The sequence below is a fragment of the Schistocerca americana genome, chromosome 2 (assembly GCF_021461395.2).
Source record: "Schistocerca americana isolate TAMUIC-IGC-003095 chromosome 2, iqSchAmer2.1, whole genome shotgun sequence".
NCBI classification, from domain to species: Eukaryota; Metazoa; Arthropoda; class Insecta; order Orthoptera; family Acrididae; genus Schistocerca; species Schistocerca americana.
Window position 1 is genome coordinate 525,482,606 of NC_060120.1, and position 24,950 is coordinate 525,507,555.

General features: G+C 39.1%; 1 protein-coding gene across 1 annotated transcript; it reads left to right on the plus strand.

Annotated features, from left to right (window-relative positions):
• The first annotated feature begins 11,120 nt into the window (after nucleotides 1–11,120).
• Nucleotides 11,121–23,521, plus strand: LOC124596314. The gene is made up of 3 exons (XM_047135415.1): nucleotides 11,121–11,176; nucleotides 19,893–20,120; nucleotides 23,139–23,521. Exons 1-3 carry the CDS (start codon nucleotides 11,149–11,151, stop codon nucleotides 23,198–23,200), a joined length of 318 nt encoding a protein of 105 aa, XP_046991371.1. The 5' UTR covers nucleotides 11,121–11,148; the 3' UTR covers nucleotides 23,201–23,521.
• Nucleotides 23,522–24,950: the final 1,429 nt, after the last annotated feature.

Genomic DNA, 24,950 nt, shown 5'->3' on the forward strand with positions numbered 1-24,950 from the left:
TCCATAAACATCAAAGGACGAATAATCGGGTTGAGTGAATTGAAGTGCTCTAAAAAGTTGCTGAAATTTTCACTTCCATGAATTCAATCCACCCGAATATTCCGCTCTTGATGGAGATGGGAAAGGGTGGCTTTGTACCCTTCCTTGATGTGTTGGTCACAAGGAAAGTGGGTGATGCGATGGGTCATGCTGAAGGTAGGCAGCCGACTAGCGTCGACTTGTATCTGTAGATGTAGGCGACACTTCTTACCTTGGTTCATAGGGCTCTTGTATCCCAGACGCTGAGAGTATGTCAGCTGAGTTAGCGCATCTCGAGGTCACCTTTTGTCAGAATGGTTGTAGTGTAAGACATATCAGACGTGCATTGCGTTTACGGCCAACTATGCATCAGGTGAGTTATGACACCGAGTTAGTACCAAAGTCTACGGCATTTTTGCCTTACGTAGGAAACATTTCTAACAGTATTGGTCGTATTTTGCGGAGATCTGGTGTGAAGTTCGTCATTGGATCGCCATCTTAAACCAGTGTCCTTTTAGGATCTGTATAGGATGATCATGGTTTGTGTAAGGCGGTTGTCTTCCGTATTCCTTGTAGATGAAGTCATCTTATATTGGTAAGTCGATGAGGACAATTGAGGGCCGGCGTACTGAGCATAAGTGGCACACGCTTACAACAGGAGAGCAAACCCGCCATTGGAGAACTTTGTCTTGGGAACTGTTATCCTATGAAGCATAACAGTACGAAGATTCTGGAATTCAGTTCCAGCTGTTGTATATTCTTAAGGAAGCTGTTGAAATTGAAGTAGCAAGACACATCATTAATAGGCATGCCGATTTTTGTTTAAATTTTGCATGGGATCCGGCTCTGTCTCTTTTCATAAAACAACGTGACAGAGCTTACGCTTCTCGCCGTTGGTTTTTAATAATCGCTATAGATAACTTCTGACGCCGCTAACTTTCCGTTTGTAACAGCCCTAGTGTTTACAGTGTCTCTACGCTTTTGTGTGTATGTGTGTGTGTGTTATCATTACGACGTTTCTGTGAAAATCAAGGCATTACGTTAAGTTGCTTAGCGCTTACTTGCTTCACTACAACTTTATATTTCGCACTATTTGTTTCATTCGGCGAAATCTCATCTGGTGCAATATCATATTTTTATTCAGTCTTCTGTCGCTTCATTTGAAATGTGCAGGTCAGATCCGCTGTCTACGGCGTTTCCATTTTAATAGACTGCGCCATTCTCATCAGGAGCGACATATTCTACATTTTTATTCTTTTTATTTACCATTAAATCATCTTTTTTACTCTCACCATTCATAGTTGTCTCAACATGATCATGCATTCATTTGTGGCTACTTCCGAACTTCCCTGAAATCTCTGGTAAGGGAATTAAGTATTTCAGATTCCTCTTTAGTTTCTCTTACCCTCAGAAATAATATCTGTATATCCTCCGGGAAATGTTTTTGCCCTTGTAAATGTATATTAATCATTGTCCTTGTATTGATATTATCGTATATGTTAAAGGTTTTTACCGTTCAGATTCTCGATAGTAATTTCAAGCCTCATATTATAGAAAGAAAGGAATATAGGGGAGTAACCACACTCAAGTTTGATCCCCTTAACTTCCTCGGTGATACTAAAGATGATATGCTAACTATCCCATTCACTCAGAGAGCGAATTACGCGTGAGGTACCTAACTGCTTTCTCTAGAGCTCTAATGATTTAACCTACATACAGACTTCTAATACTGTCGCAGGTCGCTGATTAGCTGTCCTGAGGCTGTTATCAACCATAATCGAGGAACTGGTGTCACGTAATTAAGTAGTTCGTTCACTTCTTTTACAGGAATGCTACTCGTATTTGCTTTTGCGGGATGGGATAATCTACAAGGCACAAACATTATTCTCTTCGTTTTACCAATTCACAAGTTATTGTCTTATTTTCGAAATTTATCTTGCGACCTAATTAACCGATTACACGTTATGTATTCTGAAACTGTTTTAGACTCTTTATTAGTGCACAGAAATAAGATTTAAATGACCGCACGAGGCAACATGTCCGTGTCCCGTGACTAACCCCTAAATTTCCCTAACATTTTTCTGAATTGTGCGTGAAAATGAAATATAATTGTCCGCATCCAACAGCACGTCATTGTATCATGACTGCACATTTGATCTGTTTAGACGGGGCCATTACTTCCCTTGAGTGCCCGAAGAGCGTTGTTTGTCTTTCCGTTTAGCTTTTGTTTTCAGTTACGCCTGTAATTATGAACTCCGAATGAAGTTGGCGTTAGCTTCTATTTAAAGCAACTTATTCCAGAATGTTAGGTGAGTTTAATGCACCTTTCCAAAAGTGTTGGTGGAAGAAAAGTGGTGGTTTAGGGCACAGCCTTCGAATGCATCAGCCAATCACATTGAGAGACCGAATTTTTTCGCCATATTTACCGCAAAAGGTCACTTTCTACTATTGGTACATCACACCACTAATTATGTCTTATGCACAAAGCTGCAGCCTCCATTGCTCCCAGGAAAGACTCTTGGAGGCAAGTATGTTGTCAGTATGATATCACAAGGTGTGGGATGTTTCTAGTCTTGGATTTCCCATTTGACCTCGGGCAGTCGGTCAGAATGCTCTTCTTGCACGGTAACGCAGGCCCCCACACTGCCAATCGGATTAAGCCTGATCTTCAACAATTCGGTTGAGAAACACTTCAACATGCTCCGTTCAGCCAGAACCTTTCTCTGCGTGGTTCTCACTTCTTTGATAACCTGAAAAAAGACATGTGTAGACGTCTGTTGCTGCCGGTCAAGGAAGTACAGTTGACAATGCGCTTGTGAATCCGTCAGCGGCGGACCACATTTTACGAAACTGGAACTGTTCATCTGCTGTCACAATGGTATAAACATCGAAATATGTGTGGTGACTCCTTTTGACTGGAACCATTCCAAGGTCACGTTGTTTAAACAACATGTAAACAAGACACAGTTCATTAAGTGACGTAAAAGTACAACTTCACTAAGTATTTGCAACTCATTACAGATTATGCCAGAATATGGCTACTGGTTAATAATGCATATGTACACACACTAGTCTACTTATACATACACTTGTACAAAGTACACATGTTCTTCGTACTAAATGTAAAATGTCGAGCTGCATGGACTTTCATCTACAAAACGTGGAAACTAAAAGTCATACGTACATCATTATGGGGACAGAAACATTCAAAAACATTTTAGAAGTTGCTCATTAAGTAGTGGAGTGTTTATAGTCTTTAATTTTGGTTATCCAGGATATACTAGCAAGGAAGCACCAACATTTTCAACATTACCTTTTTCAAATGGACCAGTATATAATGTTTAGCAGTTGCTGTCCTTTCTATTCACGAGAGAGGATTTTGTGTGATTATTGATAAGGTCTCTGCGTCCTACATTTAATCTTTGGATCTCGATACTTCTTTGTATTCTCCAGTGACAGCGAGTCTGTCAATTTACTATGTAACTTGTAACGTGTTTGGTGAGTGGAGGGCAGGATATTGCCGTCATGTAGTAAGCTGAGCAGAATGTATCTTTCATTTAAAAATTTTAACAGAAATTAACTTAACCTCTCAATATACGTGATTCCAGGCTTCTGGAGCCAGCGACAGTACAATTATAGAATAGTTCTCGGTGGTGTGCAATCAGACATAAAAAAAGACTGCTCTCAAATAGAACTCTGTATGAATAAAGTGGCCTTCTCCAATTGACACAATCCTTATAGCAACAATGCATATTTGGCAGGTAGAAATACCTCTAACACCATACAACAAGAAAGTTTTCTGTACTGCAACTATTTAAACAATTTATTATAATTTTCCAATGTACTTTAAAAGAAAAACACAATCCTTGAAACTCCCATAACCGTCAGCCGACAATAACGTAATTAAAATATTTGATGAACGACGCACTTCAAGCTGTAAATCTAGTCTGCAGTGACTCAAAAATTCACCAGCTGTCACACACCGCCACACTCGCAAGAACACACAATACAAGACAAAATCAATTGATAACTAACACAAATATCCACTGATCGAAAATATGACTAACAAACATTGTTTGATTACACATAGTAAATCTATCATGTCGCCAGAAACAAAAATTGATGGTGACGACGTAACATCACAGTGTAGCTTTTATCTACAGAGAACATTTAAATCTTAACCTCAGATTAGTTGGATTAGGATCGCCGTTGTCTAACTATTTGCGTATCAAGCCTGACAAGTGAAAATCTTGTCTTATTAGTCTCGGCAATTCTGCTGTTATTGTGAAACATACATCGCTCTAGTAGGAGGGGGTCCCATTAACGTTTTCAAGGTGCGTTCCGATACTTCAATTAAGTGTTCCGTCTCATACGTGAGCGATAAATGTTTCACAATAACAGCGGAAATGCAAAAATTAATAAGACAATATTTCCACTTGTCTGGTTCATTATGCAGCTAGTTAGAGAACGCCGACTGTAAGTGTGCATGGTTCCTACGTTTGCTTGATTCAGCAATTCTGGAGGTGCTACAGGAGCCCATCGACCCAAATATATTGAAAGACAGGGAAAGATATGAATAGAAGACTCGGAAACCGATACAAGCCATCCTACGAGCATGCGCAAGATTTAGGAATGCATTCCATTTGCCAGAGATTTAGGGTGAGAGAAGAAAATGTAGATCTGGATCTAGCATGCAAGGTTGCTCCAGTCATAAGATCGTAACATAGCGCATCTGTTATGTCTTCCTGTATTTCATTTGAAAAAGTTATTGCTCAAAAACTTTCCACCCAGTATAAGACAGGTTAGATGTGGAAGTAACAGTCCTAAGTTCCGTAATCGTCATACATACGTATCATATATATTATTACACAAGAATATGCAATGAGCATTGTGTTGCAAAATTTAGCTTCTGAAATGACTCTTTTTGGACATTTTTACATAATGTGCATGTCAGTTTTATAAAATGCCTTGAAAGAACAAAAAGGTGATGTACAGAAACTCTGACTTCTGTTAATTGATGTTTTCCATCCCAAATTTCCTTAAAATTCCAGTAAACAGCAGTAAATAGGGATGTTTTGTATTTGAATATTGTTGTGTCATAAGGAACTGATGTATCATATTTGATACATGGGCTACAGCTACTTTTACTTGATAGGGACCTGCTGCAACACAAGCAGTACATGACGCATAGATCAGTAGGTCACGTATTTAATGACACTTTTTTTCAAATTATTGGCTCTTAGCGGTGCTAAGAAGTGAAATATTAGGAATTTTCCAATTCTTTTATTTAAAAGTTTGGTTTCAGGTCTCTGGAGGTTAACTGACTGTGGATAACAATGCAGGATATGTTTGGCAATCGTGTGACCAACAAGTTACTTCATGAATGACACAGAATTTGCCTACACATATGACTTGATATTTTTGTATGTAATGCATCAAATAATACGAGTGATTTTCACATAATGTGTGAAATAATGTTATCTACTTACGGTTTTGAGCCCATGGAAATCATGTGACTTGGAAACTGCGATTAATCTCGTCTTTCACGTTCTGAGACTATCCTTCGAAGCCCGGAGTGGAGGAGTAAGAGAGAGCACAATGCAGTAAAAATTTCGCCAGCTATGAGTAAGTTGGTTGCCAGGGAAGGGTGCCTGCTTTGGTTTCTGATTACAGTCTCGGTGGAGGATACACTTTTATCCATTTTGTGTCACAGCTAAAATAAGTTAAATTGAAAATCAATATGGAACTTTTATTTATTTTATTTGTAGCATTCCACATTAGCGTACCACTTCATTGTGACATGGGAAAGCAAGTAAACACAGTTTGTTTCTGTGCCCAGACTAAATAATACCATAATAATTGAATCTAATGCAGCCACGCTGTTTTTATCGATACTTTATGTTTTACTAAAATCGACTTTCGTGTTATGACTATCTTGGTGATATGAATTTCATTTCAATTAGTACAGTATATATTTTCATAGCATTTTCCGTTATTTTATTGCACACACCATTGAACATCACAGAGAAGTTAAATCTAAAACAATCTGGGAGAACTTAGTAATTTAACGATTCCACACCTGTATACATCTAGTGGATGTGAGTTAAAGATGTTAAACACAAAATATAAAGACAGGGATACTGATTTTTAAGGACAGGAAGAATCTGAACCTGATGTGGCTATTCGAACAGTAGACGACGTTCATCTCCAGAGCAACAGCAACACTGTAGTCAAAGTGAGTACGATCTACTTACAACCAATCCGTCGAAATCCAGTGTAATAGAAGATATTGATGACAGCCTATTAGAAAACACAAAACAGGGCTGTGGGAATCGTGTCTTTAATTCCTGTAGCACACTAGTGAGACACTATAGGCGCATTAAAAGTAAATCAAATTACCGATAAATTGTAAATTGTGCAGCTAGTGAAAGGCAGCTAAAGATCGTTTTAAAGAAAACAGACTGTCCAATTAGAAGCTCTGAAAGAGCATGTGGTATCTCAATGTGATAGAGAGAGGTCGTGTGGATCTACAGTTCACTGTTGGCATCTGCAGATGTGGGCACTAGAAGCGTCTAAAATGTATGACTTGGATAATTTCAAAGCTTCGAATGCTTTTATCGACAGTCTTAAAGCTGAGTATCGCATTTCATCTAGGCATTTTACAAAATTTGTCACACAGAAAGACAAAGAAGACATTAATAGTATACGTCAGATGGCACAACAGTTTGTGGATCAAGTGAACGTGTTTATGAGAGAGCAGAGTGTGGAGAGAGAAAATGTTTGGAACAATGACCAGAGCCAATTCCAGTACGTAATGTCTTCACCATCAACACTGTCATGCTCTCCCCACAAATACACAACTGATATGGTATTATCAATGAGAGACTGATTAGTAAACAAGTTTTACATCTGGTTTCAAGAGACAAAAGACACTATTGTCCCATATATTCAAAGGAACTTGAAACAACCTGCCCACGAAACATTCATGCGGAAGCAAGCAAAAGTAGAATAAGCACCAAGGATCAACATGAAACGATATCTAACTTTAGTCCTTGGCGAACTCGCAGCAAGTGGAAAGAACGTGTTGCTGCATAATTGATGGGGAGGGTAGACGCATCGTACTCGTCGAGGTGCAAGTTTTCCAAACAAAGATCTTATGCTGAAGATATTCCACTGTAATCCACAAAACACCACCATCTCTTGGTGGTTACATCTTTCCCCAATATAAGCTCTACATCAGAAGGATTGCTGATTATGTAAGACTACAATGTTCCAAAACACAAGCGAAGATTCACATACGTTTGTCAATATACCTTCGCTCTATTATGTACAAACAACTTGCACTATACATGGTGAAAGGCCTGTTTGACTTTGACATACCCACATCATCATTTAAAAATGTAATTAAATAATTAATTTCACTTTTGTTGTTGGACTGATTGAATACGTATGTGATATTGTATATAGTAACGTGGATTTAGTCAGGTGTTGACTTTGTTCTAGTCTGCATTGTTTTAACCACTCCAGCATCTGCAGAATGAGGATTAGTATAAGCACTATCAGGTGTGTAGGATATGTGTGTTTTGAGATATATGATTACTTTAGGCTGACTATTTTTGCACTGTTGACTCAAAATTCATGTACACTGTCGTCATTGAATTACGTGTTAACATTCTTCCAGTTGCCTATTTACCTTTCACTTAAATCTTGCTACTTTATTTCTCTCTACTAAAATACTACTCTTTGTAGAATGCAGCGTTTTGCATGGAAATTACACAGACCACTGGTTTTTCCGTGATCGGGTGTGGCCGTGCGATTCTAGGCGCTTCAGTCTGGAACCGCGTGACCGCTACGGTCGCGGGTTCGAATCCTGCCTCGGGCGTGGATATGTGTGATGTCCTTAGGTTAGTTAGGTTTAAGTAGTTCTAGGTTCTAGGGGACTGATGACCAGAGATGTTAAGTCCCATAAGGCTCAGAGGCATTTGAACCATTTGTTATTTTTACATGATTTTGTGCGGTTCCGAAAATTCTTTGTTACAGCTGTCCCTTGTTAGTAAATAGTAGAAAAGTAGCACGTCACTTTGTTCACTAATCAGGCGAAGATGAAGCAGTTAAAGCTCATCAACAAAATGGATACTATACTGGTAACAGGGATGCAGTCAAAGAAAGTCTACATTCGTGACTTCCTGTTCATGTTCTGCAGGGGCTGCAGGAGTAGTACTGCGTGTGCTCTGTGGGAAAGGGAGAGCCTGACATTTGCTGTACCAACAGTAAATAACCAGACCTCTGCAGAAGTTTTCACAGAGTTCATCTTTGTTGACACATCTGTCCACTTATTTGTTACAGAGTACGAGGTACTTCCAGAAGAGAAGTGCCAGTGTGGTGCGACAGACTGTTCAGAGAACTCGAGATCATACCGGAATTTTCAACTTGAGGAAGAGCCCGAAGTGGCTGACTCGCCGGCGACGGAACAGATTTCAAGCGGCTGTCTCCACAGATTATCATTTACACACATCAGAATTATAACACAAGCTCGAATAAGGACGTGGTGGGAAATGAAAGGCGTCTTTTTTTTTAAGGGAACCATGCTGATTTGCGCCCAAAGCCATAAACTAAATCTTCACGATGTTTAAAGTGGAGTAATAGAATGAGATTTGGTATCTCTCCATTCGAAGTGAGAAAGGCTTTACCGTTCTTTATGACGATTTGTATTCAGTACCACTTAACAGAATGTCGTCTCTCATGATTAGTTCCAGTTAACAGTCAAAATATCATCAAACTGTTTTGTTTACTTTATTGTCAATGTTGTTAATTTCATCTTCTTCGTGAAGTCACTCAAAAAAAATAGCCTTACTAATGGAGAAAATCTCTCCAAAAGTCTTTCTGAGACCACTGATGAAAAGATAATAAGTATATAAGTATTCGAAAGAAGCAGTAGGAACGTAAATGGTAGCAGGATACGTGAACCCATAAACTGATATCGTAGTTTGCTGTTTGCAGCATCTCTGCACTGTGAAGCTATGTGAATTCTTCTTCATACTTCTACGCCAGTTATAGGAAGAGCGAAGGGATAATTGTCTTGTTACAACACCTTTGTGGAAATGCAGTGCAACTGAAATTGATCATTATCTTAGCTCTGTATGGCTCACAACATCTCTGTGCACGAGGTTCAAATCTATGTTACTTATAATCCGTCTAGTTGCAAAAATGTTAATTCACGTGGCCGGCTTCGGTGTCTCTAGAACCATCTTCAGATCTGCAAATTTCGGTTACAGGACGCACCATGTGAAGGTGCTGTGTATAGACGAGTTTCTCCTCTAACCGAAATTTGCAGATCTGAAGATGACCGAAATCAGTCATGTGAATAAATATTTTTGCAATCAAGACTAATTATAAGTAACTTTGTATAACCAGTGATTGCGGTATCCCACCAGACATTATGTCTTTTATTGCAAAATGAGAGGTTAAATGCATTAAAAAAGTTGTTTCACTTCATTGTTCTAAGGACAATGTGACATAATTTTTTCACATGATAGAATGTACTACATATATAACTAATATGCCATTTACACTAAAACCCAAAACAATTAAACATTTCTCATGTTAAATACGTCTGTGTACCTCTGTGGAGGTGTTAGTGAGAAGTGAAGAATCGTCTTTTTCTCTGTAAGTCGTTCCTTGTATGACTCTCCCTCTACCAGAAGAGCCAAGGACAAGGTTGTAATTCGAAACAATTTACACTCTTTCGCTTCTAGCTATCTGAGTATTTGGTCTTTAAAATATTTTCTTATTACTTACCCACATTTTTGTGCTCCAGTCACTTCCTGCATTACAAAATTTTCTCCGCCACATTCAAGGATTTCCCATTTTCCAAGTCACGACATTGTCCTCTGTTAAATTATTTCTTATTAAGGCGAACGACCGACGCAGCATTCCGTAACCGTCAATACTTTATATAGGATGTCTTTCCTAAGAGTCTTTATGTGCCCATTCTCTAGTGTTATAGCAAATATTTGCCATTTTCGTTTTAATTGTGTAGCTAGACTCAATCCTAACAAATAATGCTCGTCTGGTGTTTCATATGACGGCTAGTGTCTACAGAAGGCGTCGGCTTGTTACCCGTTACATACAACATGATTTTTTAAGGAGGAGAATTTTACATGCCCATGTGATATAGTGCTCCCAAAATTAATCTAGTGCAATATGTATGTATAACTTGGCATAATAGACTGTAACTAAAGAATTAACCATATATTTCAAATAGATTTAATGTATTATATGGGACTTGAACGTGTAGATCTCGAAAAAATTACAAATACTGCAAAAACACAGCCTTACGTCCAAGAACAATAAAAAAATTAGAAGATTGTGGAAACTACTTCGGTAGTCTCTAGAGTACACTCCCTCATGTAATTCTAAGATTGGTAACTAGACTGTAGTATCTAGGTACTTAGGTTCCTAAGTATACAAACCTCTAGGCACAAGTGTTTCCTCTTCAAAATGGAAAGCTATTTAGACTGCACGATGAACGGTATAAACGATCACTAACATTTGTTCACCTCCTTTCATCAGGATTCGAGCCGTACTGCATTAAAAGATAAGCTTTATTGAGAGAAAAAAATTTCGTTTCGAATCTGTACCTAAACTGAGTTGTACTAATGTTAAAATGTATTATAAGCAATTTCTAGAAACTCGCTTTAATAGAAATTGGTCTTCTTACTGCGGATTGGACAAGTATTGCCAATAAGACGAGTGTGAAAATATCAATTAAATTGTGTTGTTGAGCCATGGCAGTGGACACCGGTCGTTTCGTTTCCTCGCCTCTACTACAGTGACACGCAACGCAAAAAGAAGGAAGGGAAAAAAGAAGCAAAGTAAACGACTCAGTATGATAACCAGTTTTATTGAATGCTATAGTTGTAATGTTGATAGTAAGTATGACACAGCGATCGATAACAGATCCTTTCAAGTACAAGGAAAGTCAACCTGCTGCTAGTTGCTGCAACCACAGTTCACGGAACGGAAAATCAGAAGGAAACTTAAGGAAAACATTCAATGATGCCATCGTGTGTCTAAATATATATAAACGAAAATATATCGCAGGGAGCAGTTATAGTCCTGTCGAGTACAATGAAAGCTGCTCTGTTGCTTGTTGCTGGTAAGTATTGACAGAATTTATAAACTTTCATTCACGATAAACATCTTTATCTTACCTCCATTTTAGGTGATTTCTCATGTATTAATCCGTGTGAAAAGCTATTTCTAGAGTCGAGGAAGTACATTTTATTACAGCAATTGGTGACGTAAAGTTCGGAATGGAAAACACCTTAAAGGGTAGGGAGTGTTCTAAGAAGATTTTTTGATATCCTTTGCTCGCGAGCAATGGTACTTCATAGATAGTTGACGAAAGGTGTTTGTGTTGCCTATATGAAAAGTTTGAATGATTTGAGAGTAAGACCCAAGCAATTACAAATGTACAGTTTGGCTGACTAGTTCTTATACACCCATGAGAAGCAAACTAGGAATCGTAGCGAGTATCGAGATAACAGATGCAAAGATAATCATACAAATATTTTACAAAATTACAGATAACAAAATTACAGATAAAAGCTGATAACCAATATCACGTAAATAAGTACAATATGTATATATTGTAGGTACAGCCGTAAAAATCTTGTTACAGTTTGAGATATCAGTTTGACGATGAGGAGGTTGAGCTCGTTCAGCATATTCGTAAAGCCCCCGCACTTACTAAACAAAAGAATCATTCTTCGTCTTCTCTATCTTCTCAGTCTGTCCTATCGATTCAAGTCGGACGAGAAGTACACAGGAACCTACAGACATTGTGCTTTGAGAACCATCTCATTCGTGGATGAATTTCATTTCATTAAGAAGTTTCCAATAACTCTCACACTCGCAACTGCTTTTGCTGCAGCCAGTTTTATTTGGTCGTTCCACTTGAGGTCTCTTCGGGCAATTACTCCTAGGTATTTCCTGGTTTCAGTGAATTTTCGCCAATAGTGTAAATGAAGTGTTGTGGGTTTTTTCACGTGTTTATGCGCAGTGCTTTATTCTTAATTACGTTCAATTTCAACTACCAGCGCCTCAAACAATAATCGATCTTCTGCAGGTTTCCACTTCCCTACAGTGTTTTAACGCAGAACCTTGCTACAGACATCAGTTCCGTCCGTGAGATATGTTGTAGAGGTTTCGTCGGTACCAAAGGATCATTTACGTAGAGGGTGCAAAAGCATTTTTCAATGTTTTGAAAGATGGTTGTATTACCGAAACAAAAAAAAAATCCAATAGACTTTATAATGCATTTCTTATTTAGAATGAGCACTTCGTAATCTTCACTATTATGAAGCTTATCTCGTCTACTGTAAGCTGTTTGCTGAATCGAATCATCATCAGAGTGCAGTAAGCAACTGAGTAATCCAGTGCGACCACATTACATTCTTGTTGTATCATAACATATTACTCACGTATACTCTCCTGTGTATAAAACTGTTGCAGAATAAAGATGAACAAAGCGTCTAAATCGAAGATCGATGCTTATCGACGGAATTTTGACAGCGACAACCCTATCGCTACTGCATGAGTGTTTGCTGTGGACAACAACGATAGAAAAGCAAAAAATAAATAAAAAAAGGAAGGCAACGTGCTGCAGCCTTACCGTGGGAGGTTGTCTGAACGAATTTAGAAATCAGAATAAAAGGTTTCCCATCTCCAAAACGATTGAAAGCTACATTTGGTAAATAGCTAATGACACTGAATTCACGCAAATACTGGACATCAAAGGTAATGCGGTAAATTAACAGAAACCCCTGCGCGAGGTTAGATGTAAAAAACACGCGTAAAATAAACACAAAAGATGTTAATCTGTGATCAAATTATTTTAATAAATATTTTAATTGCGACCAGCAATACTGCATAGAAACTGTAATGCGTCACACAAACCACGATGACGCTGTCTCTTTGAAAATATTTAGTTGTGACCGGAAGCAATTAATTCTTTATCAGATACTATTCGAATAGTGCCGTAGAATCTTTCCTTCATGGCAACAACCTATTGCCACTACTAATGTTGTTTAGAAATATGTCATTTACAGAACACAACATAAAATCAGAAAAAATTGCTTAGGCTACAAAATAGCCAGTTTACTTTTGTCACTCAAACGTGTATTGCGCTTATATCACTTTTCGTTTCAACTGATTGTCTGCGTTACCATAGCAGTGCTGCACCATACAGAACCGTGGTTAGTACAGCTTTCTATTACAATGACCACTTGATTCAAAATGAGTTGTCAATTTAACGGATCCTTTTTTCTTTTAACCATATTCTTCACTTGTGACTTTCTCGGAAGTTATGATGAGAGGATACGACTACGTTGATGGTTAACGCGTTGGGTCAGTATAGACTGGTGTGACAAGACAACACTACTTTTCCAAGAGAGCTACTATTCTACTGACATGCGTATACCACAATTATAAAACTACTATATGGATCTTACTTTGCGATGAGTTGCTTTCAGTACGATGTAATGCTTAATATGATAATCAGTATAGACAGTAGCCTCTTTTTGATTAGCGATAAGCTTGAATAAACTTGGCCCATACTGCTTTTTTCGTTAATGCTAAATACTTTCTTGGACCATGTACTACTCACATACACGTGGTCCTTCACTTATATCTTACCTTCCCACTTATTACAACACCATTTCTCGCACAATTTGTCATTTCTGCCCAAAGACACACGTCTGTACAACAACGCACATTGTACGCAACGCAGCACTCCGCGCGTTCTTACGCTTGCGATATTATCGTGACATCAAATGTATGACATGTTTCATACAAATATAACATCCCTGATATTGCCAGAGTATTTACTACAACTTTATTTATTTGTTATTTATTCTTCCAGCATATATTACAATCTCATTTACGATGGAATTCTCAAGTACATACAGTTTCAAAAATGATTTTAAACTTATGAAATTAAGCAGCTGGAAAATACGTGTGGTACTGTGTCGTAGTTTTACAAGCTATTACATAGACCTGCATTTGTGATCAAAATGGAGTTTGGTGTTTTCCTTTTGAAACAGCAGGCTTCAATTTTCTGGCAATTACAGGGAAAAGACGACAATGTTTTTCGTAAGTTGCTCAAAATACGCACCGGTTCTGTTAGAATTAAGGTATCTGCTGCACTTGCAATGAACTGTGAATACGGTTTACAGTATCACCAAGTACACATAGCTCTAAAAGTATGGATCTTAGAGCTCATGTCTTCTGGATATTTTGCTTGTGTTTTCTTCCAAACTACCACCTCCCAGACTATGGAATACTTCTACACTGTGTATATTGTGAACAGTTATAGACACATCACAGCTTCTTTCGGACTATCACTTTTGATCCATTATGAGAGTTCTGTTGAATTATTTCTGAAGTGAATTACCGAATAAAATCATAAATCAGGTCTGATATCGGGTATTCAAAATGGTTCAAATGCCTCTGAGCACTATGGTACTTAACATCTTAGGTCATCAGTCCCCTAGAACTTAGAACTACTTACACCTAACTAACCTAAGGAGATCACACACATCGACGCCCGAGGCAGGATTCGAACCTGCGATTGTAGCAGTCGCGCGGTTCCGGACTGAAGCGCATAGAACCGCTCGGCCACGGCGGCAGGCTATCCGGTATCCTCGTACATTGTCCACTAAATGACATTTCGGAAGTGTATAGTATGTTGTTCGGAATAATTCAAGGATCGAGGCTTCGATGTGGCGCCATTGCCCATACTGTGATTCCGCGTTAATGAGTACCATAAGACTTGAGTTTGCTGCATGAATTTGGTTTCTTACGGAGGACACTACATTCCTCCAAAGCGGTCGTCATCCGAGGGTATAAAACGGGTTCTGCAACGACAACGAGTTAGGCATTCAATCATGTGTGCTTTTTTCGAGTTGCTTGGAATCGTTTGTCGCACTTTCGACCTACGATTAACTTCTGCTGGAAGGGGAGAAAGTTGTATATAGGACTTTGAAGACATTTTCTCACATCCAGATACCTTTCCACTACTGAGTCGTTTTAGTTTATATTGCTTGATCAATTACGTCAATGTCGACTAGGTAGGTCTTTTGAGTCTACTCAGCGAATCCACCTTCCGCGGTGAAACAGTTTCGAAAAAGCGAAATCAGTACTTCGACCTACTCTCCTTGATTTGCCGAGAGTGACTTAAGAAGTGAAATAGATGTGTATACTGTACCAATACATGTTAAGATTTTTTGTCAGATCAGCTAGTGACTGTTTAATTTAAATCTCATGGCTGCTTTCAGGTTTTGCTTTTAACAAGGCTCCGAAGTCTTTTAAACGTATATTGAAGCTCTTATTGTGTTGACAGAAACTTAGTAACGTATCACTCTAACTGTGACGGGTCTTTGCATTTCTCTGGAACCTTTTAAGGCACATACAGGTCTAAGATACCGTTTGCAAATACTCGTAGAATTACCCATTTTGTGCTTCACACCCTCGTCATTAAAGGAGCTGAACATTCGACCTTGACAGCTCATATACGCTGCAGTTAAATTGCTGAGGTCGAATGCTTTGCTATCTCCATTAACATTCTTTTCACCAGAAGCCGTTGAATTTGTATCAGACCAAAGATCACTGAACTTCTCATTCATAACAAATGATTCGCGAACTTTGGGTCTGTTACCAGGTCATGTAAGAGATTTCCCTATTAGTCGCTTCTGTAACTAAAATGCTGGAGGTACTTGCGAGAAATGGAATGAAATGAGCTTATGGAATTTGTCAGAAATATTGTCCAGAACGGTCTCATACAAATCCAGCCTGTGTCACCAGTTTTAATCATTTAATAACTATATGAATTTTGAGAGCTTGTGACTGGTGTTGCTAACCTTTTACACTTGAGAAGTAAAAAAGCATGTCGCTAAAATGTGATACATACTGGAATGCACATTCAAAACTTCTTGAAGGAATGGTGAAAAGACGACTCCAGCCTTATTTATGCAACAAAAAAGGTACCGCACCATATACGTTTTGCTGACTTAGGACAGCAGTCAATTTAGAGTGTTGCAGGAAGCAACATAAGTTTTAGATCATGTCTCTGTGTGTGTGATTTTGAACGATTCTTCTCACGCGGTCGTCTGTTCAAGTCCTCATTGTAATTAAAAAACCAGAAAATGTAAATCTTGAAATGTAGGTTCTGCTTTTTAGGATAATATTTTTGGAATATCTACTTAGGCATATCATGCCGCCTTCACAATACAGAGATTGACTCGTGCGTAACACTGCATTCTCAGTGTTTGGTTGTGTACACTGAATTGTAACACAAGACGTCACGTTCTTCGTTGCCTCTATGAAATGTTTTGGTGTGCTGACTGAAAAATTTTCTCATGTGTTTCATTTCAGAAGTTTCTTTAAAAACTATATGAGGGACTTACAAACGTAAGAGGTACTGCCGTAATGGACAGCAATGAAAAATGCGCTACAAGTCACTAACTAAACACACTACTATCAATGGGATTAAAGGAAGGTAAAAGATATGTACGAGGAGGCGCATAAAAAACAATGTTAAACAATAATTAGCATGAACAAAAAAACAGAGGGAGAATCATGAAACAATTAGAAAGTCAAATAGGGGCCACATTATTGACGCTATGGATGAAAGCGAGTCCAATGAAAAAACTCTTACATTATTTTTAGGAAACAACGTAGTGAAACTGACAACAAGTGTACAAAAAACCTGCTGCATAATAAAAACAAACTTCAATTACTGGAAACACATAACTAGATCACAGAGTATAAAGAGAAGTACAAGAGCCCTATAGTTACCATATTGAGAGCTCATTCCAAAGAACAGAAGGAAACATGTCCAGTCATATTAAGAGCAAACTACAGATCCAGCAGTGAAAGGATGCATTGTCTTCTTGGCAGATGAAGAACATTAAACAGTATGGAGGGGTAGACAGGGTCACAAAGCACAGACGCATATTAGTTTGGATCAATTATGGCATCTATTATGAAGAATCACCGACACGAAGACATTCCCAGACCATAGCACTCCCTCACTCATTGCAGGTTGTTTGCATTGAGTCGTTTCACACCGTACACGCCACCCGCCTTATACCCGATCCAGCATAAAACATCTTTCGCCTAAAAATAGCCGCTCAAAACAGGTCCAGTTAAGATACTGGACAGCAATATCAAGCCTTCGTCGCCAATGAACAGCTGTCGACGTGAGCGTACGAATCTGGCACCTGCAGTAGACGCCGGAAAATACCGACTTTCGCTTGATGATTGTTGAGCAGACACTGTTGGTAACCCTTTGCTTACGCTTGATGATTGTTGAGCAGACACTGTTGGTAACCCTTTGGTTCATCAGGGTCATCTTTTCCCCAACTGTTGTATGCCGTTTCATTCGTTCACATCTCCGCAGCTGCCTGTCACTCCTGTCATCTATGGTCCATGCTGCCCCACTGGTCATGCTGTCGGTTTTGGATAGTGCAGTTTTGCCATACGCAGTACACTTTAAGCAGGGGGTCACTTGAACAGTTTACAAACTCAGGCGTGCATCCACCCTTGGCCCGAAAGGCAATTGTCATACCCTTTTGGACGTCAGATAAATAGTTTTGTTTCCGCATTATGACAAAGACTGCACTGTCCGCCGCGGCGGCCTGGCACGCTTTATACAGCCTCCACTGTTAATGTTGCACCCTACCGTCAGTCAGTGATTATCTCGTGCTGATGCCGAACAAAGGCGGTGGTCACATTACTGTGACGGAACCGTGTAAGTACTAGTAAATTGGTCTTAACGTAAATAGTAAAAGAGCTGTGATGCCTCAATCGTACAATATGTGGAACATCACAAGAAGTTAAGTGAGACTTTCCATGCAAGGCTGTAACTTCTTTGCCCCTAAATTTAATTTGAGTGCAACATAAAAACAGACAAAAGCTAATGGTACCTATTAATCTTCTCAAGCAAGTGATTTTGAGGAGACGTAACAGGAACAATGTTTTAACGGGTTACGTTCTTTATCTTGATGAGGAGTGAAAGACTGTTAGAGAGTCATCCACTTGGAGATATTTGTGCTTTTCAGTGAAACATCAGCTACATGATCGTAAAGAGAATTGCTTCCAGCACCTTCAATACTCTTCATTCCTTACTACAAACGGTAGAGCGGGCTGTTTGATGTCAGAACCAATGAAAAGCCCAACTTTTTCAGCAAAATATCTGGCTAACTTTTAGTGGGGCAGAACCTTACTAGAAAGGGAAACATTCGCAAACATAATTGAGTAAAGTACTACTATTGTCAATTTAGTTGTGAGATAATAACAATCCAACAAGAACTTGGAGGACCACTGCATTTGTATATTGGAGCACGAAGTTAAATGCGAGAACTTGTCCGACATGAGCGTAGTGTCTATGTCACTGTTGATTCTTTCTTTTTTATTTTCTGGGACGAGCGGACTGTTCAAGAAATGACCCATTTTTCTGTCATATACATCATAGCCAATTACCGTTGGATTCCAATACCAACCTTATGGGGAATGATTTCCAATTGCAGCATTTAGCTTATAGCCAGGAGAGCACTTGGTATAATTCAATGAAAGTATGTAATTTTAGTAGGGTACACTCAGAACAAGGGATAAATTACTCGGGGCAATCGTACTACTGCACTTATGCCATTGTCGCTACCAGCTGGAGTGGCAAGAGTATTCTACTTTCGTCGAACGGATTACAACTGCCAGATTCTCCTAGGCCATGTGTCTCCTGTGCCAAACGCAATTATCGTTTGATAGTTCAAGTTACTAACGATTAGAGTGACGTACATGCTGCGATGTATTGGTACTACTCTTATGGAGTTCAAATAATGCATGAGATGATATTAGGCACTTACGACATTTGAGCGCTCTTTGTAATATTGGGTTGATATTGTAGGGTCGAGCCTACATGACTGCTTTCTTTCCCCGTCAAAAAATTATGTTTGCCCAAAAATTACCGAAGCATCACTGAGGAATGCGAATGTAAGCAAATACAAGACGCATTAAAATAAGTATTTAAAAGTGGTAAAAAATGTTAGTCTCCTGAAGAATTGATGTAGCTAACATCAAGATGCTAATACAACAATGAACGGATAATTTTTTAGGACAGTGAGATAACTCACATGGTCATCCTACGAATATTGCTTAAGAATGAAACGAAGTAACAAAAATTATTAAAGGCAATAAAGTATGCGTGATTGTGTATTTTAGTGTTAGTAATTTCCAACTTGTTTATTAAGGTCGGACAGTCAGTAAAAACGTCCCCTGTCATCGATTAAACACAAAATATTCCCCAGTTCGTAAATAATTACAGTTCACTATAGAGTTCAACATATCAGAATTCTCTTAATCATGAGTAGATATGATAAGTTAATGATAATTAGGAATAATTACAAATTAGTGGTGATATTTCCGTCCTATCTGTTGTACTTGCAAACAAGTGTGCATGCTTTCGAGATGCAGTACATCTTCATATATTCTACATAAATGTCAGAAATATCCGGTATTCTCTTACTGTAGCTTCCCTGAATGTAGCCATATGGTTTTCATGTACGTCGAAGACACTGTCGGTCTCAGAACCACACTACCAGACAACATCAGTATCATTACCATATGGCGGACATATGTTTAGCACGTGGCAGAGTTCGTGGTAAGAGTCTTTAGAGTTGCACTATACCTCAGTGTTGTCACGCTAGCAGATGGTGCAAATATAGCACACAGTAGTGTTGCAGTGCTAAGTGGGAGAGTTGCACTATTAGCGATTAGGCGAAATAAAGATCTGTGATTACGATCATTGACTTTTACAGCACTGGTAGCAGTGGTGGAGGTCTACGGACAACAAGAAGGGACGACCACCGTCAGCATCGGGAATGAGGAACTAAGCACCGGCAATATCACGGCTGAGAATATATTTCTGGGAAGGTCGTCCTACACGGAAGATGACGATGATACCATTTGTGTCGCAGCAGACAACAAGTTCTACTTGTATGCTAATTCCCTGAAGCTGTATTCTTGCTACAACCAGCTACCGAAAGGTAAGTTAATTCAAATACTACTATTTTCTGTGCATGATTGACAAGATAGCATTAGACCGTTTTGCATCTTATTTTGCCAACGGTTCTTCCGTGAATGTGAAAACATGAATGAAACTAAATCATCAAGGATCAGTGACTGCCCTTACCGAAATTACGAAATTACATCTCTTCATCATTCTCCAACAAAACCATTCAGAGGAATTATGCTGCTCATATTTAGTCCACCTTTTACACTAACTTTCTTTCCCCGCAAAACTACTGCACGTTTTTAACCTCTACACACCTTTGAATTCTTTTACGAGGATTATGTCGTGTAACTCGACGTCAAGTTCGAAATGGGCTATAGTTTCAGCATTTTACGAAAAGACATTTTAACAGGCGACGGAAGTTGCCATCTGTACCGCGGTCCATAGCGTGTGCTTAATTTTCACAGTCAATGTGTTGGCAGCGTTGTACACAAACCTACACTAAGTTAAACACTGTAAATCGATAGCTAACGTACACTTTTCGTCGTACCCTGTAGAAGGCCGAAAAGTGGATTAGTGTGTATAAACAATACCCGTCATACGTTTAGGAACATGTAGAAATAGGCTTCGAAGTTTAAAATTTAGCGACGCCTTGACGGAGAGACGAAGGATTAGGTGAACATGGGCAGTGATAAGTGAACGTTCTGGACTACATCTAATCGGAAAAATCATGCTAGCATTAAATTAAGGCACACACTCATTCACTTAGTTAACATGTACAATGTAATATCAGAACGAAATATATGCTACTTATAGACGATGACACAGTGCGCTAGTACAACCATTGCTGAAAATGTCCGAAATTTGAGGCATTTATAAATAGCAGCATGCCTCATATTGTAATTAGGATTCAATGAACACTGAAAAAAGAACCTGGTTAAACCACTTTACTTAGGCCAGACCAAAGTATCTAGAAAAAAGGATAGCGAAGTGGCGTTGTGGTAGTACTACTTAAGATTTCAACTGAATTAGAAATTGTGCCTGCATGTGATTTGGTTACCACGAGAGTAGCTGTTACATGAAAGGTAAATAATGAATCTGTAGATGGACATGTCTACAAAACTAGAGGTAAAATCTACATGTGTAGTAAGTTTGTTACTACGCAAACACGACATTATTTAGCTGGTCTTTTCGTGGCCACTGTTGTAAGCAGGCTGATACATTGCAGTCATCAAGAACAGTGGTTAAGGAAAACGCACCTTCTATCGGAGCTTTCAGGACAGCTGTACGTATACTGTGAAATTGTTCATCGTGTCCTAGCAAAATATCACAATTAAAACTCATGATGATCCGACCGAAATGCCCCAGTCCCAGGTGCAATAATACTGCGGACGATTATTAAACAGAAAGTTGCCTCTCATCTCGCACAAAGCAGAAGCCCATAACTTCACAGGGATCGTGCAGAGTATAATAGGCGCAATTTCAAGAGAATAATTCTTCAAACTCTAACAAAATGTGAATCTTCTAGAGTTGGGGAAAATGAAAGGTCTCACTACTACAAACTTTTGGTCTGTCTCAAAACAATTAACATTTTGGTGATATTGCGCTCTCCACACTTGGCATTCTCTGTGATGGATAAGGGTACAGAATTCATACAGAGTTTCTGCAGGGTAAAATCGTCGTTTAGCATCCGAAGTTCTGACTTTGATGATAGCTTCTGACAACACGGTGTAACTGTAAGTTCTTCGTGATTGCGTTTATCTGTTGCCTGTTCAACTCTAATAATTGAGTTTATGTCAGCGAAGAGCGTCTTTGTGTGTCTTCTGATGTTCGTGACTGTTAAGTATCACTAAGGCTAAGTCCCATCACAAATCAGCAACATCTACCCCGTTATCTGTCTAAACGGGAGAGATGATTTTACTTCTGTCCGACTTCTGACTAATACTTCCAACCGTAAAACTTTTAATCTTCAGATCTGTTTTAGAACAATCTAGTAACGCTTAAGATGCGTACTACTATTGCAAGAGTACAAGAGAGAACTGAATCTAACATCTCCATTGCCGAGTTACATTGTAGTCACAGCGAACTTAGAGCTTGATGCGGCTCCATCCCTTTTCTAGGATAAATGTTATCTTTGGTGAATTTATGGTCTGAGATTTAACCTTCGTAAATAATAGTTTCTTCAATTGTTTCCTTACGGTTTCTGTTTAGTATCATATGATATTCTTTCATTCACTTCTTTCTTTATGAGAAGCATTAATATTTACATAAAATGGTTGTTTATCAAACTGCGAAGAGAGTAAATAATGGTGTCAGTAGCTGTCATCACTGTCAAGATAACTGACTTTTCTATTCCTTTTTGCAACAAAACGGTGTTCGTTATGGGTTCTACAATCGGGTTGTTACAAGTGGTTGGGCGAACGTTCGGACGGCGGAATACCGTTGTTGACGTGTACACAAAGGACAGAGTAAACACATTTCTTCCAGTTACGTTGGATTGTTCCAGGCTTAAGATGGTCTCGTGCGGCGCAGCTTTCCAATGAAATCGCTGACGTGCGACAAAGTTTTACGGTTACTGGGGAACGGCAGTTCTGACCATTTCCAAATCACAAACTCAGGGGTCGCCAGATCAGTTCTCAGCAAAGTAAACCGAGGTCCCTAAGGTTCTCGTCATTTGCCTCGTCACAGGATACATGTGTTGCTTACTGAATGCTTCGCACGCCAGGAGCATTACCCTCCTAGAGGAATGTGATTCTAGTGACATCCTTAAACTTTCGAAATACGCTATAAGTCAGGTTTATTCGCGTCGTCAATCTTCCAACTGTCTGCTATAGTACCAGTAGGGATAATAACCCTGTGAATAGCACCCTGTGTGACTCCACATTATCTCTCATACACGATCATAACATAATCTTGTCACAATGCTGAGAGTGAAATTCGCACTATGTAAAAAAGGTGAAGGCTTAGCGTTGTCTTATCACTAGTAAAATTAAACTGCTATGTTATTTTTGTACTTCCTATCTTTAGTAAAGCGCATTTCTCTTCGTTGCAGTTTACGTGGTGAAACCAAAGAGTCAGTGTAAACCATACCTGTCAGATTGTCCCAGGAACTAGGAGTATTGCCAGTCCGTTGCCTCAGCTTGAATCGTCTGCGAGGGAGTGGAGACTAAATGGCTGACCTGCTGACTGAAGACATCTGCTGTCTCCAGAGAAGCCAAGAAACTGCAAGAGTGTCAGAACTTGACAAATTTATTTAAACATAAACAATGGAATCCACACATCCTATTCTGTGTCAGCTTCTGATTACTTCACGACATGCGGTAAATTTCATTTCTGTAAAGATCAGTATTAAAAACATTGCATTTGTATTCGTTTTATCTTTCTGTTGTTTCTGTAATAGTTGTATGCTGACGCAATAAAAGTGTAGTTTCGTGACGTCTACTCTTACACTTAACCAGCAAGAGATATTTCTCTACCTACAGGTTCACGTAAATACTGACAAACCAAAAATGGTTCAAATGGCTCTGAGCACTATGGGACATAACTTCTAAGGTCATCAGTCCCCTAGAACATAAAACTACTTAAACCTAACTAACCTAAGGACATCACACACATCCATTCCCCAGGCAGGATTCGAACCTGCGACCGTAGCGGTCACGCTGTTCCAGACTGTAGCGCCTTTAACCGCATGGCCACAGCGGCCGGCTACTGACAAACAAATGCTCATTATTAATATCACCAAGTGCATTTCATCCATTATTCACGCTGACCCATTATAATCCCAATATCCAGTTCCAATCGTAACACACTGACTGCCACATGGACACCGGCGGCCACAGCAAAGAATCACGACTGACGCCACGGCTGGTCCTTACCTGCTCTGAGAAATACGTGAAACATTTGTAATCCAGAGGAAATGATGTCATATCTCACGGTTCTATATGGATTTATTGCAAGTTATTATGCAAAGTAAACTTTGAAATATTACTCTAAGATGCGGGTTCACATTATCGAAGTAGTAAAAGTGACCGTGTACCGTCTCAATTAGTAGATCTTCTCAATTGAAGCGTAAGTAGAAGTGCTTACTGAAAAGTAATGTCTCTTAATTTTTATATGTCATAATTTATAACGCTTCTTGAATAAAATAAACTTTATTAACAATCTACACCCTTGTTCTTCGTGTCACGATGTTTATCCAAACGAAGAACAGTTTCTGATACGCTCACTGTAGAATGTTTGACTTAGTTGAAGGGGCCAACACAATACTTCTACTTTCACCGCTTCATCACTATCAAAGTGAAACCCACTAAAAGTTCTCTTCGTGTTTTGGAACGAGATGACGGGCGGATGGGGCATAGTCGGGGTGTATGGAAGATGCTCTGTGGCCTCGTGTACAAGGTGTCGGGTTGTTGCACATGTCGCAGCGCTTGTGCATGCTGCGTTGTTGTCTTGATGAAGAAAAGGTAGCTCCATCTGTGCAAGAACTCTTCGATTCGTCTTTTCGGTTTCTTGGAGGAATACAACAAGGAGTATCTCGAGCTCTGTCACGGTTACGTCACACATCGCCTTGTCACACGCTACAGTACGTAGCCCTCGATAGGCAGAGGGTTGCAAATGCGTTATGGAATCGAGTAATATGCACGACGCGTAGTAGGGCAACCTGCATTGTTAACACAATGAAAAATTAGGAGACATACATGCCGCCTTATCAAGTGCAAAGCCATTTTGCACAATAACTATTAATTCAATTGGATGACATGATTTCCCTATTAATATACTCTGACTTTTGAATTTTAATTAGTAACGTCTTTTATTGAAAGAAAAAATACTTTCAATTTTAACCTCCCTAGTACCAGAGAAGTCA